Here is a 14,076-nt window from a genome sequence, read left to right as displayed (position 1 = left end):
TGTCCTCTGTCCAACCAGGTTACTTCACATCTGCTGTCTGTCCTCTGTCCAACCAGGTCACTTCACTTCTGCTGTCTGTCCTCTGTCCAACCAGGTCACTTCACTTCACATCTGCTGTCTGTCCTCTGTCCAACCAGGTCACTTCACTTCACATCTGCTGTCTGTCCTCTGTCCAACCAGGTCACTTCACTTCTGTTGTCTGTCCTCTGTCCAACCAGGTCACTTCACTTCACTTCTGTTGTCTGTCCTCTGTCCAACCAGGTCAGTTCACTTCACTTCTGTTGTCTGTCCTCTGTCCAACCAGGTCACTTCACTTCACTTCTGTTGTCTGTCCTCTGTCCAACCAGGTCACTTCACTTCACTTCTGCTGTCTGTCCTCTGTCCAACCAGGTCACTTCACTTCACTTCTGTTGTCTGTCCTCTGGCCAACCAGGTCACTTCACATCTGCTGTCTGTCCTCTGTCCAACCAGGTCACTTCACTTCTGTTGTCTGTCCTCTGTCCAACCAGGTCACTTCACTTCACTTCTGCTGTCTGTCCTCTGTCCAACCAGGTCACTTCACTTCTGTTGTCTGTCCTCTGTCCAACCAGGTCACTTCACTTCACTTCTGTTGTCTGTCCTCTGTCCAACCAGGTCACTTCACTTCACATCTGTTGTCTGTTCTCTGTCCAACCAGGTCACTTCACTTCACGTCTGTTGTCTGTCCTCTGTCCAACCAGGTCACTTCACTTCACTTCTGTTGTCTGTCCTCTGTCCAACCAGGTCACTTCACTTCACTTCTGTTGTCTGTCCTCTGTCCAACCAGGTCACTTCACTTCTGTTGTCTGTCCTCTGTCCAACCAGGTCACTTCACTTCACATCTGTTGTCTGTTCTCTGTCCAACCAGGTCACTTCACATCTGTTGTCTGTCCTCTGTCCAACCAGGTCACTTCACTTCACTTCTCTTGTCTGTTCTCTGTCCAACCAGGTCACTTCACTTCACTTCTGTTGTCTGTCCTCTGTCCAGCCAGGTCACTTCACTTCACATCTGTTGTCTGTCCTCTGTCCAACCAGGTTACTTCACATCTGTTGTCTGTCCTCTGTCCAACCAGGTCACTTCACTTCACTTCTGTTGTCTGTCCTCTGTCCAGCCAGGTCACTTCACTTCACATCTGTTGTCTGTCCTCTGTCCAACCAGGTTACTTCACATCTGTTGTCTGTCCTCTGTCCAGCCAGGTTACTTCACATCTGTTGTCTGTCCTCTGTCCAGCCAGGTCACTTCACATCTGTTGTCTGTCCTCTGTCCAACCAGGTCACTTCACTTCACATCTGTTGTCTGTCCTCTGTCCAACCACGTCACTTCACTTCTGCTGTCTGTCCTCTGTCCAACCAGGTTACTTCACATCTGTTGTCTGTCCTCTGTCCAACCAGGTCACTTCACTTCACATCTGTTGTCTGTCCTCTGTCCAACCAGGTCACTTCACTTCACATCTGTTGTCTGTCCTCTGTCCAGCCAGGTCACTTCACATCTGTTGTCTGTCCTCTGTCCAGCCACGTCACTTCACATCTGTTGTCTGTCCTCTGTCCAACCAGGTCACTTCACATCTGTTGTCTGTCCTCTGTCCAACCAGGTCACTTCACATCTGTTGTCTGTCCTCTGTCCAGCCAGGTCACTTCACTTCACTTCTCCTGTCTGTCCTCTGTCCAACCAGGTCACTTCACATCTGTTGTCTGTCCTCTGTCAAGCCAGGTCACTTCACATCTGTTGTCTGTCCTCTGTCCAACCAGGTCACTTCACATCTGTTGTCTGTCCTCTGTCCAGCCAGGTCACTTCACATCTGTTGTCTGTCCTCTGTCCAGCCAGGTCACTTCACATCTGTTGTCTGTCCTCTGTCCAGCCAGGCCACTTCACATCTGTTGTCTGTCCTCTGTCCAGCCAGGTCACTTCACTTCTGTTGTCTGTCCTCTGTCCAGCCAGGTCACTTCACATCTGTTGTCTGTCCTCTGTCCAGCCAGGTCACTTCACATCTGTTGTCTGTCCTCTGTCCAGCCAGGTCACTTCACATCTGCTGTCTGTCCTCTGTCCAGCCAGGTCACTTCACATCTGTTGTCTGTCCTCTGTCCAGCCAGGTCACTTCACATCTGTTGTATGTCCTCTGTCCAACCAGGTCACTTCACATCTGTTGTCTGTCCTCTGTCCAACCAGGTCACTTCACATCTGTTGTCTGTCCTCTGTCCAACCAGGTCACTTCACATCTGTTGTCTGTCCTATGTCCAGCCAGGTCACTTCACTTCTGTTGGTTTAAATAAACTTTAATTATTCAACAATACACATGATTACAATGCATTGAATGACAAAAGAGCATCAACAAGCTTAAAGCTTATACTGTGCTCACAACGTTGCACTTCAATTTTATCATGACGGCAGATGAACCATATTATGACTTGTATGAAATAACATGCATAAACAGTAAGTAATGTAATGATGAAATAAAACAAATAAACAAACAGTACATAATATAGTAAAATAATGCTAATATCAATATTAACATGAGATTAAATTTGTTATCACCAAAGTAATTGGCCTAATAGAAGAAAAACACGAAGAAGAAGAAGAAAATTTAGAAGAATGGAGGGTAAGGTGGTGGAGGAGGGGGAACAGAGGGGAGAGGAGAAATTCTAACAGATCATTGGCCAATCCATTCACCTTGAATATTTGGTCAGTCAAAAAATTCAACATATATTTTACGAATAGAATCATGTTGTACTCTTTCTTCACAATACTTTCTAAGCTAAAATCTATTTGAATCGGAGATAAACTGGTGGACAGTTTGAAATATGAATATGTTTGTATGATTTTGGAGAACAGGGTCTCCATGCAACAGAATTTTAACGTGAATGTAGTTTGGAGATAAATTTAAGATTGTGTTTGCCCGAGCCATATGAAAGTCTTGACAAAATAATAAATAATGTTCAGCAGTTTCGCTTGCAGTGCCACAAGCACAAAGTGGGTCGTTTATTAAATGTCTGTTGAACATATCTTCTCTTAAGTCACTAATCCCTAGACGAAGTCGACAGTGAATGATTTGTTCCTTCCGTTTACCATAGTAATAATAGCTAGGCACTACAGCATCGTTAGCACATAGGTAATGTTTAAGCTGGCTTAAGGAATTGTTGGTTTTAACATAATCAGGTAGAGAATTCCAGAGATAAGTAGTAGATGGTATGAATGATTTCCGATAGAGTTCGGTGTGAAATCTTGGTACGGTGCGTTCCAATGACCTGCGTCTATGGTAAGGGTTATTGTCTGAAACAAGACCAGGAACAAGATCATTTAGGTAGTTAGGGCATAGACCGTTAACCATCTTGAAATAATGCACAAGTTTGTGTCTTTTCCTTCTTTCCTTAAGTGTACAGAACCCTGATTCTTGGTATATTTTTTGGTGGCTTGTCCCACGAACAGCTCCAGTTATGGTTCTTAATGCATCAAGCTGTAAATTTTCCAGAGAATCTGATTGTGCATCTGTGCAATTATCCCAAACAATATCAGCATAGTCAAAATGTGGTAATATGAATGATTTGTACATGATTTCTAATGCTCTCCTATTTAACTTGTACTTATACGTCTTAAGACAAGAAACCAACATAGTTACAGCATTGATTATACTTTTAATATGTTCCTCCCATTTACAGTTGTTTTGGAGTATGACGCCTAGATGTTTATGTGTGTCTGTACTTTGTAATGGTGTGATGCCAAAAGTAAGAGGTAAAATTGTGTCAGTGTTTCGAGAAAAATTTAATAACTCTGTTTTCCCCTCATTAAATTTGACTTTCCATCGCTTAGCCCAAGAATCTATCTTTTCTAAGTCAGAATTGAGTGTTTGTGCACGGATGTTTGGGTTATTTAGTGCTAAGGACATACTTGTATCATCTGCAAATAGCTTAATGTTTGAATGGATGTCGTATACAATATCATTGATATAGATAAGGAATAATAGTGGACCAAGTACAGAGCCTTGAGGAACACCTGCGGGTATTCCTTTGTAATCAGACTTATCACTCTTTATAACAACTGCTTGGATACGGTTAGAGAGGTAATCGGAAAACCAGTCAAGTAATTTGCCTCGTATGCCATTCGCTCTTAACTTCAGAAGAAGTCCCTTATGCCAAACTCGATCAAAAGCTTTAGATATATCAAAGTACACAGCCTGTACACTTCTGTTGTCTGTCCTCTGTCCAACCAGGTCACTTCACTTCACTTCACTTCTGTTGTCTGTCCTCTGTCCAACCAGGTCACTTCATGTCACTTCTGCTGTCTGTCCTCTGTCCAACCAGGTCACTTCACTTCTGTTGTCTGTCCTCTGTCCAACCAGGTCACTTCATGTCACTTCTGCTGTCTGTCCTCTGTCCAACCAGGTCACTTCACTTCTGTTGTCTGTCCTCTGGCCAACCAGGTCACTTCACATCTGCTGTCTGTCCTCTGTCCAACCAGGTCACTTCACTTCTGTTGTCTGTCCTCTGGCCAACCAGGTCACTTCACATCTGCTGTCTGTCCTCTGTCCAACCAGGTCACTTCACTTCTGTTGTCTGTCCTCTGTCCAACCAGGTCACTTCACTTCACTTCTGTTGTCTGTCCTCTGTCCAACCAGGTCACTTCACTTCACATCTGTTGTCTGTTCTCTGTCCAACCAGGTCACTTCACGTCACGTCTGTTGTCTGTCCTCTGTCCAACCAGGTCACTTCACTTCACTTCTGTTGTCTGTCCTCTGTCCAACCAGGTCACTTCACTTCACATCTGCTGTCTGTCCTCTGTCCAACCAGGTCACTTCACTTCACTTCTGTTGTATGTCCTCTGTCCAACCAGGTCACTTCACTTCACATCTGCTGTCTGTCCTCTGTCCAACCAGGTCACTTCACTTCACTTCTGTTGTCTGTCCTCTGTCCAACCAGGTCACTTCACTTCACTTCTGCTGTCTGTCCTCTGTCCAACCAGGTCACTTCACTTCACTTCTGTTGTCTGTCCTCTGTCCAACCAGGTCACTTCACTTCACATCTGTTGTCTGTCCTCTGTCCAGCCAGGTCACTTCACTTCTGTTGTCTGTCCTCTGTCCAGCCAGGTCACTTCACTTCACTTCTGTTGTCTGTCCTCTGTCCAACCAGGTCAGTTCACTTCACTTCTGTTGTCTGTCCTCTGTCCAACCAGGTCACTTCACTTCACTTCTGCTGTCTGTCCTCTGTCCAACCAGGTCACTTCACTTCTGTTGTCTGTCCTCTGTCCAACCAGGTCACTTCACTTCACTTCTGTTGTCTGTCCTCTGTCCAACCAGGTCACTTCACTTCACATCTGTTGTCTGTTCTCTGTCCAACCAGGTCACTTCACGTCACGTCTGTTGTCTGTCCTCTGTCCAACCAGGTCACTTCACTTCACTTCTGTTGTCTGTCCTCTGTCCAACCAGGTCACTTCACTTCACATCTGCTGTCTGTCCTCTGTCCAACCAGGTCACTTCACTTCACTTCTGTTGTATGTCCTCTGTCCAACCAGGTCACTTCACTTCACATCTGCTGTCTGTCCTCTGTCCAACCAGGTCACTTCACTTCACTTCTGTTGTCTGTCCTCTGTCCAACCAGGTCACTTCACTTCACTTCTGCTGTCTGTCCTCTGTCCAACCAGGTCACTTCACTTCACTTCTGTTGTCTGTCCTCTGTCCAACCAGGTCACTTCACTTCACATCTGTTGTCTGTCCTCTGTCCAGCCAGGTCACTTCACTTCTGTTGTCTGTCCTCTGTCCAGCCAGGTCACTTCACTTCACTTCTGTTGTCTGTCCTCTGTCCAACCAGGTCAGTTCACTTCACTTCTGTTGTCTGTCCTCTGTCCAACCAGGTCACTTCACTTCACTTCTGTTGTCTGTCCTCTGTCCAGCCAGGTCACTTCACTTCACATCTGTTGTCTGTCCTCTGTCCAGCCAGGTCACTTGCCGGTGTTTTTATGTTCAAGCTGAAATTTTTACCATTGGACTTTTTCTACCATGGTGTAACATTCCTGTAGTGAAAGCGAAATATTTAAATCTAACTCTTTCATGGAACTTCTAGCTCCTTTTTTAGCCAAAATGTCAACTTTTTCATAAGAGTAAAAACCACAATGAGAAGAATCCAGCAAAAGGTTATGTAAGAGCCTCTTAGCAAGTGTTCATGAATCAAATGGTTGATTTCAATAATGAGTTCATAAGTTACCATTTCTTTTAGAAGTTCAATAGCGCGAAGAACTGATTTAGAATCAGCACAAAATAGTCTGTCGGGTGGCAAATGGTAACCATTACCCTGGTGGGGGGGAGGGGGGGATTTTTCATAGTGATTTTCTTATGTGTTTTTATGTCATAAATCATAATTTACATGTAGGCCAAGTTTAAATTACGGTATAAATGCAGGAGGAGGGTAAATGTAACGGCAGGGTGCTATGTGAGGATGCAGTCTGCCCGGGTCTGAGTTCGTTCGTCCAGTCCAACACCAAACACGTGTGATCAAATTCTTCCGGTGTACTGAAAATGCTCAAATGCCAGCAGCCTGATTACTGGATGAAGGATTTCTTTATCAGCGTGAGGTAATTGCTGGCATAATCTGGCACTATATTAGAATAGATTCGTGCTATAATATGTAGTATTGCATTTAATCAGTCTAAATTACCATGGTTTATGTCCCAGCTGACTGCAAGGTCCACGATGTAAATGAAGCAGGATGGTTTTTCTTCCCCAATCCATTTTATGAAAGTAATCATGCTGTAGGAATCTTAAACGGTTTATTTGATTTGTGATTTGATTGCAGAAGGAGTATATATATATACTCCTTCTGCAATCAAATCACAATCACGGAGCCCTTCCCAATTGGAAATGGAGTGAAACAAGGTTGTGTCCTCGCGCCGACCCTCTTCACGATCTTCTTCAGCATGATGCTCCAACAGGCCACTGAAGATCTTGGCGACGACGACGGTATCTTCATCAGATACCGCACTAATGGCAGCCTATTCAACCTGAGGCGGCTACAGGCCCACACCAAGACACTGGAGCAACTCATCAGAGAGCTTCTGTTTGCCGACGATGCTGCCCTCGTCGCCCATACAGAAGCGGCCCTGCAGCGTATAACGTCCTGCTTCGCAGAGGCTGCGCAGCTCTTCGGCCTAGAAGTCAGTCTGAAAAAGACGGAAGTTCTCCACCAGCCTGCCCCACAGGAAGAATTCCACGCTCCTCACATCAACATTGGTGAGACAGAGCTGAAGTCGGTCCACCAGTTCAGCTACCTAGGCTGCACCATCTCGTCTGACGCCAAGATCGACAAGGAGATCGACAACAGACTTGCAAAGGCAAACAGCGCATTCGGCAGGCTGTACAAGAGAGTGTGGAACAACAAACACCTGAAGAAAGACACAAAGATCAGCGTGTACAGAGCTGTTGTACTGCCCACCCTGTTGTATGGCTCCGAAACCTGGGTCACCTACCGGCACCACATACGACTGCTTGATCGCTTTCACCAGCGCTGCCTTCGCACCATCCTCAGCATCCACTGGAGTGACTACATCACAAATGTCGAGGTCCTGGAGCAGGCAAAGACTATCAGCATCGAGGCAGTGCTGCTAAAGACCCAGCTACGTTGGGCAGGGCACGTGTCCAGGATGGAGGACCACCGCCTGCCCAAGATCGCGCTGTATGGCGAACTGTCCACTGGCCACCGTGACAGAGGAGCACCCAAGAAGAGATACAAAGACTCCTTGAAGAAAGCTCTCGGTGCCTGTCACATTGACCATCGCCAGTGGTCCGCAGTAGCCGCTGATCGAGAGACCTGGCGACGCACCATCCACCAAGCTGTCTCCTCCTTCGAAAACAACCGCAGGGCCAGCCTTGAGGACAAACGCAGAAGGAGGAAGAACCGCGACGCTGCAGCCGCGAACCCAGACCAGACTTTCCCTTGCAACCGCTGCGGCCGACTCTGCTGTTCCCGCATTGGCCTTGTCAGCCATGAGCGTGCCTGCATCAGACGTGGACAACGCCCTTCCTAGATCTTCGTCAGCGAAGCCAGGCCATGATGATGATGATGATGATGATATATCTTGGTCGCTTTTACTTCTTAAAACTATATAGATGAAGTCTGGGGTATTCCTGGCTGCAACGCCACGGTACCAGAATAATGAACATAATTCATTTTCTTTGTGTTAAACCTAAAATTTTGAAGCATGGACACACATATTTTACATCATTCACAACAAAAACAACCTTGAGACAGACATAAATTTAGTGACCGAACAAACAAAGGCTCAGACTGAGAAATATGGAATTTTATGTGCTCACCAAACCTGTACAAAGTTTGAAGGTTACACTAAGTTTTGCAAAGAGACTGGATCATGCATTGTATGTATTTCACTTTAAAAAATGCCAGACGTGTTCTTAAATTCAAACAGTGAGATACTGACATTAGGACAGAAAGCCTAGGAGAAGGAAGATACCACAGTGGGACCATCAGCTCCCATGAAAATATACAACTGCACTGACAGCTTTTTCCCAAGAGATTGCTGCATCATGTGTGACAAAGCGAGAAAATGGAACCCAGTTTCTAAAGACCAGAGGTCTCAAAAGGGGAAAAGAGTGGCAAATGCTGAAGACTCGATCAGAGAGGCAGCTTCTCTAACCAACAGAATTGTGATCGTCTAAATACGTGACAGATCTTGTGGCACGGGAAGCACAGTACCACACAAACTTTCGGAAGGGACCAGCCGCCGTGGCGAAGTGGTTAGCGTCGCGGACTGACGGCTGGGAGGACGCGGGTTCGAATCCCAGCGGAGGTGGGTTTTTCGGCCCGTGGCCGGCTCCTACCCATAGTTGAGTGTGCTGTGGACTTAAATGTGGAGACTGGGACCACACAGTCGAGTGTCATCCACTTCAAGGATGCGTCTTTGGGTGTGTTGCTCTAATTACTTGCCCAACACTGCAAGTGTCTGTATCTCTCGGGCCTGGTTAACGCCGGGATATCATTATGACAGGAAGCGTAGAGTACAGCCTTGTCACGCAGTCCCAAACCAAAATGGACCTCCATAGCAACATCGTCATCATCATCGTCATCCGCCTCCTCCTTCATCGTCATCAATATAAACAAAACAGTCTCAAAGTCTGTGAACTTTCATGCCCTGCTCTCATGGTGACCTCAGTTTCGATACCCCTCCACTTCCGTGCTTGGGTGAGTCCTGTCAATGTCGTCAGTGTCGGCAGATTCATGGGGGGCTGTTGTTTGAGGGACGTCGTGGCGGTCTCCACTCTGGGAGGGACGCTCACTCAGTCTGGCTCCGCGACTAAGCCATTATTGTCGTTAGTAGGGGGCTTAGTAGGTGGTGTCCTAAGTACGTTAAAACAGAACAGGCACCACTGAACACCACCGAAGTGACTCAGCAGCAGTGCAGGGTCTCCTCTGGTGTGTGGCCTCCTGGCGACCTAACATCGATGGTTCCCTGTGGACTGCCGTTGCTGGAACTGCGACGGACGAACCCAGGTGTGGCCGTGTATGGGGGAATCTAAATGAGCGGCGTGGGAGTAATGCCACTGAAACGGAGCAGATGATGGGGCAGCAAAAAAAACAACAACAAACAAACAAACAAAAACAAAAAAAACTTTCGGAAGGGACTTCACTCTGAGGCATGTTGATAGACATGGAAGGAGAGACAAATTATTTACAAAAGGAAGCCCACTGGGACGCATTTAACCATGTGTCAGAGTAAATGGAAGAGAAAAGAGCATCATTGGCAAAGACGACGTAGAGCGTGTATCAATGCTGAGAGACGTATCATGCATGCAAGGGAAACACCCACTGTTTCACGAACCAAACCACAGCACTGAACATTCTGGGTGCGAAATTGGTTTTGCAGCTCCAAGTCACTGGAGTGAGTTACTGTACTTATCAGACGCATAGAGGATGAACCATTACAAGTGCTTTTGTTGCTTCTATGTCAGAGGACAGAAGGTTGGAAGAGGCAGCCCTCACACTTGTTGCTTCTATGTCAGAGGACAGAAGGTAGGAAGAAGCAGCCCTCACACTCTATGTCAGAGGACAGAAGGTAGGAAGAAGCAGCCCTCACACTCTATGTCAGAGGACAGAAGGTAGGAAGAGGCAGCCCTCACACTCTATGTCAGAGGACAGAAGGTAGGAAGAAGCAGCCCTCACACTCTATGTCAGAGGACAGAAGGTAGGAAGAAGCAGCCCTCACACTCTATGTCAGAGGACAGAAGGTAGGAAGAGGCAGCCCTCACACTCTATGTCAGAGGACAGAAGGTTGGAAGAGGCAGCCCTCACACTCTATGTCAGAGGACAGAAAGTAGGAAGAGGTAGCCCTCACACTCTATGTCAGAGGACAGAAGGTAGGAAGAGGCAGCCCTCACACTCTATGTCAGAGGACAGAAGGTAGGACGAGGCAGCCCTCACACTCTATGTCAGAGGACAGAAGGTAGGAAGAGGCAGCCCTCACACTCTATGTCAGAGGACAGAAAGTAGGAAGAGGCAGCCCTCACACTCTATGTCAGAGGACAGAAGGTAGGAAGAGGCAGCCCTCACACTCTATGTCAGAGGACAGAAGGTAGGAAGAGGGAGCCCTCACACTCTATGTCAGAGGACAGAAAGTAGGAAGAGGTAGCCCTCACACTCTATGTCAGAGGACAGAAGGTAGGAAGAGGCAGCCCTCACACTCTATGTCAGAGGACAGAAGGTAGGAAGAGGCAGCCCTCACACTCTATGTCAGAGGACAGAAGGTAGGAAGAGGCAGCCCTCACACTCTATGTCAGAGGACAGAAGGTAGGAAGAGGCAGCCCTCACACTCTATGTCAGAGGACAGAAGGTAGGAAGAGGCAGCCCTCACACTCTATGTCAGAGGACAGAAGGTAGGAAGAGGCAGCCCTCACACTCTATGTCAGAGGACAGAAAGTAGGAAGAGGCAGCCCTCACACTCTATGTCAGAGGACAGAAGGTAGGAAGAGGCAGCCCTCACACTCTATGTCAGAGGACAGAAGGTAGGAAGAGGGAGCCCTCACACTCTATGTCAGAGGACAGAAAGTAGGAAGAGGTAGCCCTCACACTCTATGTCAGAGGACAGAAGGTAGGAAGAGGCAGCCCTCACACTCTATGTCAGAGGACAGAAGGTAGGAAGAGGCAGCCCTCACACTCCGCTGTCTTTTTCTGGGTCACAGAGAAGCTCAAGTGAGTCATTGACCCCCCAGCAATGGCGTCTTTTTTTTTCTTTTTTCTTTTGGACTGAATATCAAAAGGCTTCTGGTTCTGCTAAATACTTTATGGAATGTGTTCTAACTGGAAGAAAAATGCTCCTGAGAAGAAATACATAATTACTGCCTGTTTTTCAAGACACGTCTTATACTTTCGCAAGTGGAAAATGGAAACGCCAAAGCACATTGTTCTGGGCACTGTCATCTGCCACCAAACAGGAAAAGCATACATATTTTGAATCACTTTGGCCAATGTATGTCTCACAGTTGTGTTTTTAAACTTGAAACTGCAGTTTGCTACAATGGACTTCAAAGTAACAGCTTGCTGCCATTATCTCCCAGTAGCGTGATTCCTCACTCCTGCGGAGACAACATATATAGTGATTTACACAAGTCAGGATTAGGATCTGGCAAAGACATCCAATGCATGGAATGGCTAATCATGGCTAGCAAGAAACTGAAAACCAGGCCCAGACTCAGTGACACACATCCTTCATTGACACACCCACATAGCCTCCAGCCATGTTTCACAAATGATAAAGTAGAGCCATACTCAAAATAGTTGACACTCATGTCCCCATTCAACTCACTACAGCTGGCGCAACTATGTCCAGTAACATGCAGATTCTGACGAGATACACGTCTTCTGTGAAATGATTAAGCATCTACCAGATAAATGGATCAACATTCTTCTTAATATCTTGTGTGTGTGTGTGTGTGTGTGTGTGTGTGTGTGTGTGACCCAACCAACAGGTGCTGAAGCTGGTGACTGACCTTCGGAACCACCCGGGCGCAGTCCTCCTGTCACGTGACTTCCCCGTGGTGATCTCCTCGGACGACCCTGCAGTGTGGGGCGCCCTGCCTCTGTCCCACGACCTCTACCTGACCTTCATGGGCCTGGCGTCCGTCCGTGACGACCTCAGGGTGCTCAAACAGCTGGCCCTCAACTCCCTTCTGTCAGTGTGTGTGTGTGTGTGTGTGTGTGTGTGTGTGTGTGTGTGTGTGTGTGTGTATCTCTGTGTGTGTGTGTGTGTGTGTGTGTGTGTGTGTGTATCTGTGTGTGTGTGTGTGTGTGTGTGTGTGTGTGTGTGTGTGTGTGAATCTGTGTGTGTGTGTTAATCGGGTTTACAAACACTTAATGTGCAGTTAGATGTGTCTTCTCTTGTGCCTTTTGTTCATGTGTTCGTGCATTCTGAAGCCTGTGTGTGAAATGTGTCAGATCAACGCAGCTGTGTCAGTGAAACCTGTGTGTTAATGAGTCAGATCAACACAGCTGTGTCAATGAAATGTGTGTGAAATGTGTCAGATCAACACAGCTGTGTCAATGAAACCTGTGTGTTAATGAGTCAGATCAACACAGCTGTGTTAATGAAACGTGTGTGAAATGTGTCAGTTCAACACAGCTGTGTCAATGAAACATGTGTGTGAAATGTGTCAGATCGACACAGCTGTGTCCATGAAGCCTGTGTGTGAAATGTATCAGATCAACACAGCTGTGTCCATGAAGGCTGTGTGTGAAATGTGTCAGATCAACACAGCTGTGTCAATGAAACCTGTGTGTGAAATGTATCAGATCAACACAGCTGTGTCCATGAAGCCTGTGTGTGAAATGTGTCAGATCAACACAGCTGTGTCCATGAAGCCTGTGTGTGAAATGTATCAGATCAACACAGCTGTGTCCATGAAGGCTGTGTGTGAAATGTGTCAGATCAACACAGCTGTGTCAATGAAACCTGTGTGTGAAATGTATCAGATCAACACAGCTGTTTCCATGAAGCCTGTGTGTGAAATCTGTCAGATCAACACAGCTGTGTCCATGAAGCCTGTGTGTGAAATGTGTCAGATCAACACAGCTGTGTCCATGAAGCCTGTGTGTGAAATGTGTCAGATCAACACAGCTGTGTCCATGAAGCCTGTGTGTGAAATGTGTCAGATCAACACAGCTGTGTCCATGAAGCCTGTGTGTGAAATGTGTCAGATCAACACAGCTGTGTCCATGAAGCCTGTGTGTGAAATGTGTCAGATCAACACAGCTGTGTCCATGAAGCCTGTGAGTGAAATGTGTCAGATCAACACTGTTTAGCTTTGTCCATCATATACAACATGATCTAAACAGGATTCGGAGGGATGATGAGTATGGGTGGTGTTGGTGGAGATGCTGGTTTATATATGTGAGGGGGGGATATTGGGGGTGGCTGGTGTTTTTTTTGTTATGCAGTGTTCTGTCAGTTCTTTGTTACCTGCGTTAATGTGTGTGTATGTGTGCACATGCGTGTGTGTGTGTGTGTGTGTGTGTGTGTGTGTGTGAAAAACAGATACAGCGGACTGCAGGGCGAAGAGAAGAAGCGTGCGTTGGGCCAGTGGGACAAGGCATACAGCTGGTTCATTGACAGCATGTACCAGCAGCTGCAGTGACGTCACCCCCTTACCCCCACCACTTCCACTGACGTCACCCCCCTCACCCCCACCACTTCCACTGACGTCACCCCACCCCTCACCCCCACCACTTCCACTGACGTCACCCCACCCCTCACCCCCACCACTTCCACTGACGTCACCCCACCCCTCACCCCCACCACTTCCATTGACGTCACCCCCCTCACCCCCACCACTTCCACTGACGTCACCCCACCCCTCACCCCCACCACTTCCATTGACGTCACCCCACACCGACCCCCACCACTTCCATTGACGTCACCGCGCCCCTCACCCCCACCACTTCTATTGATGTCACCGCACCCCTCCCCCCCCCACCACTTCCACTGACGTCACCCCGCCCCTCACCCCCCCCACCACTTCCACTGACGTCACCCCGCCCCTCACCCCCACCACTTCCACTGACGTCACCGCG

The 14,076-nt window shown here is 47.3% G+C and overlaps 1 protein-coding gene across 6 annotated transcripts in view; it reads left to right on the top strand.

Moving 5' to 3' along the window:
* The window catches only part of LOC143285968 (adenosine deaminase 2-like), a 53,077-nt gene extending 39,255 nt beyond the window's left edge, over positions 1-13,822 (top strand). For 5 of the 6 annotated variants that reach the window (XM_076593422.1, XM_076593421.1, XM_076593420.1 and 2 more), the window contains exons 10-11: positions 11,979-12,181; positions 13,541-13,816. In XM_076593422.1, the coding sequence (XP_076449537.1) occupies positions 11,979-12,181; positions 13,541-13,640 (303 nt within the window). In that variant the 3' untranslated portion in view covers positions 13,641-13,816. Of the gene's footprint in view, positions 1-11,978; positions 12,182-13,540 lie in introns of all 6 variants that reach the window. The other variant, XM_076593424.1, reaches the window with a different exon arrangement.
* The last annotated feature ends 254 nt before the right edge of the window (positions 13,823-14,076 follow it).

Source organism: Babylonia areolata, chromosome 9, assembly GCF_041734735.1.
Source record: "Babylonia areolata isolate BAREFJ2019XMU chromosome 9, ASM4173473v1, whole genome shotgun sequence".
Classification (NCBI taxonomy): Eukaryota; Metazoa; Mollusca; class Gastropoda; order Neogastropoda; family Buccinidae; genus Babylonia; species Babylonia areolata.
Note: the sequence above shows the minus strand (reverse complement) of the source record. Positions and strands in the feature narration are given on the sequence as shown.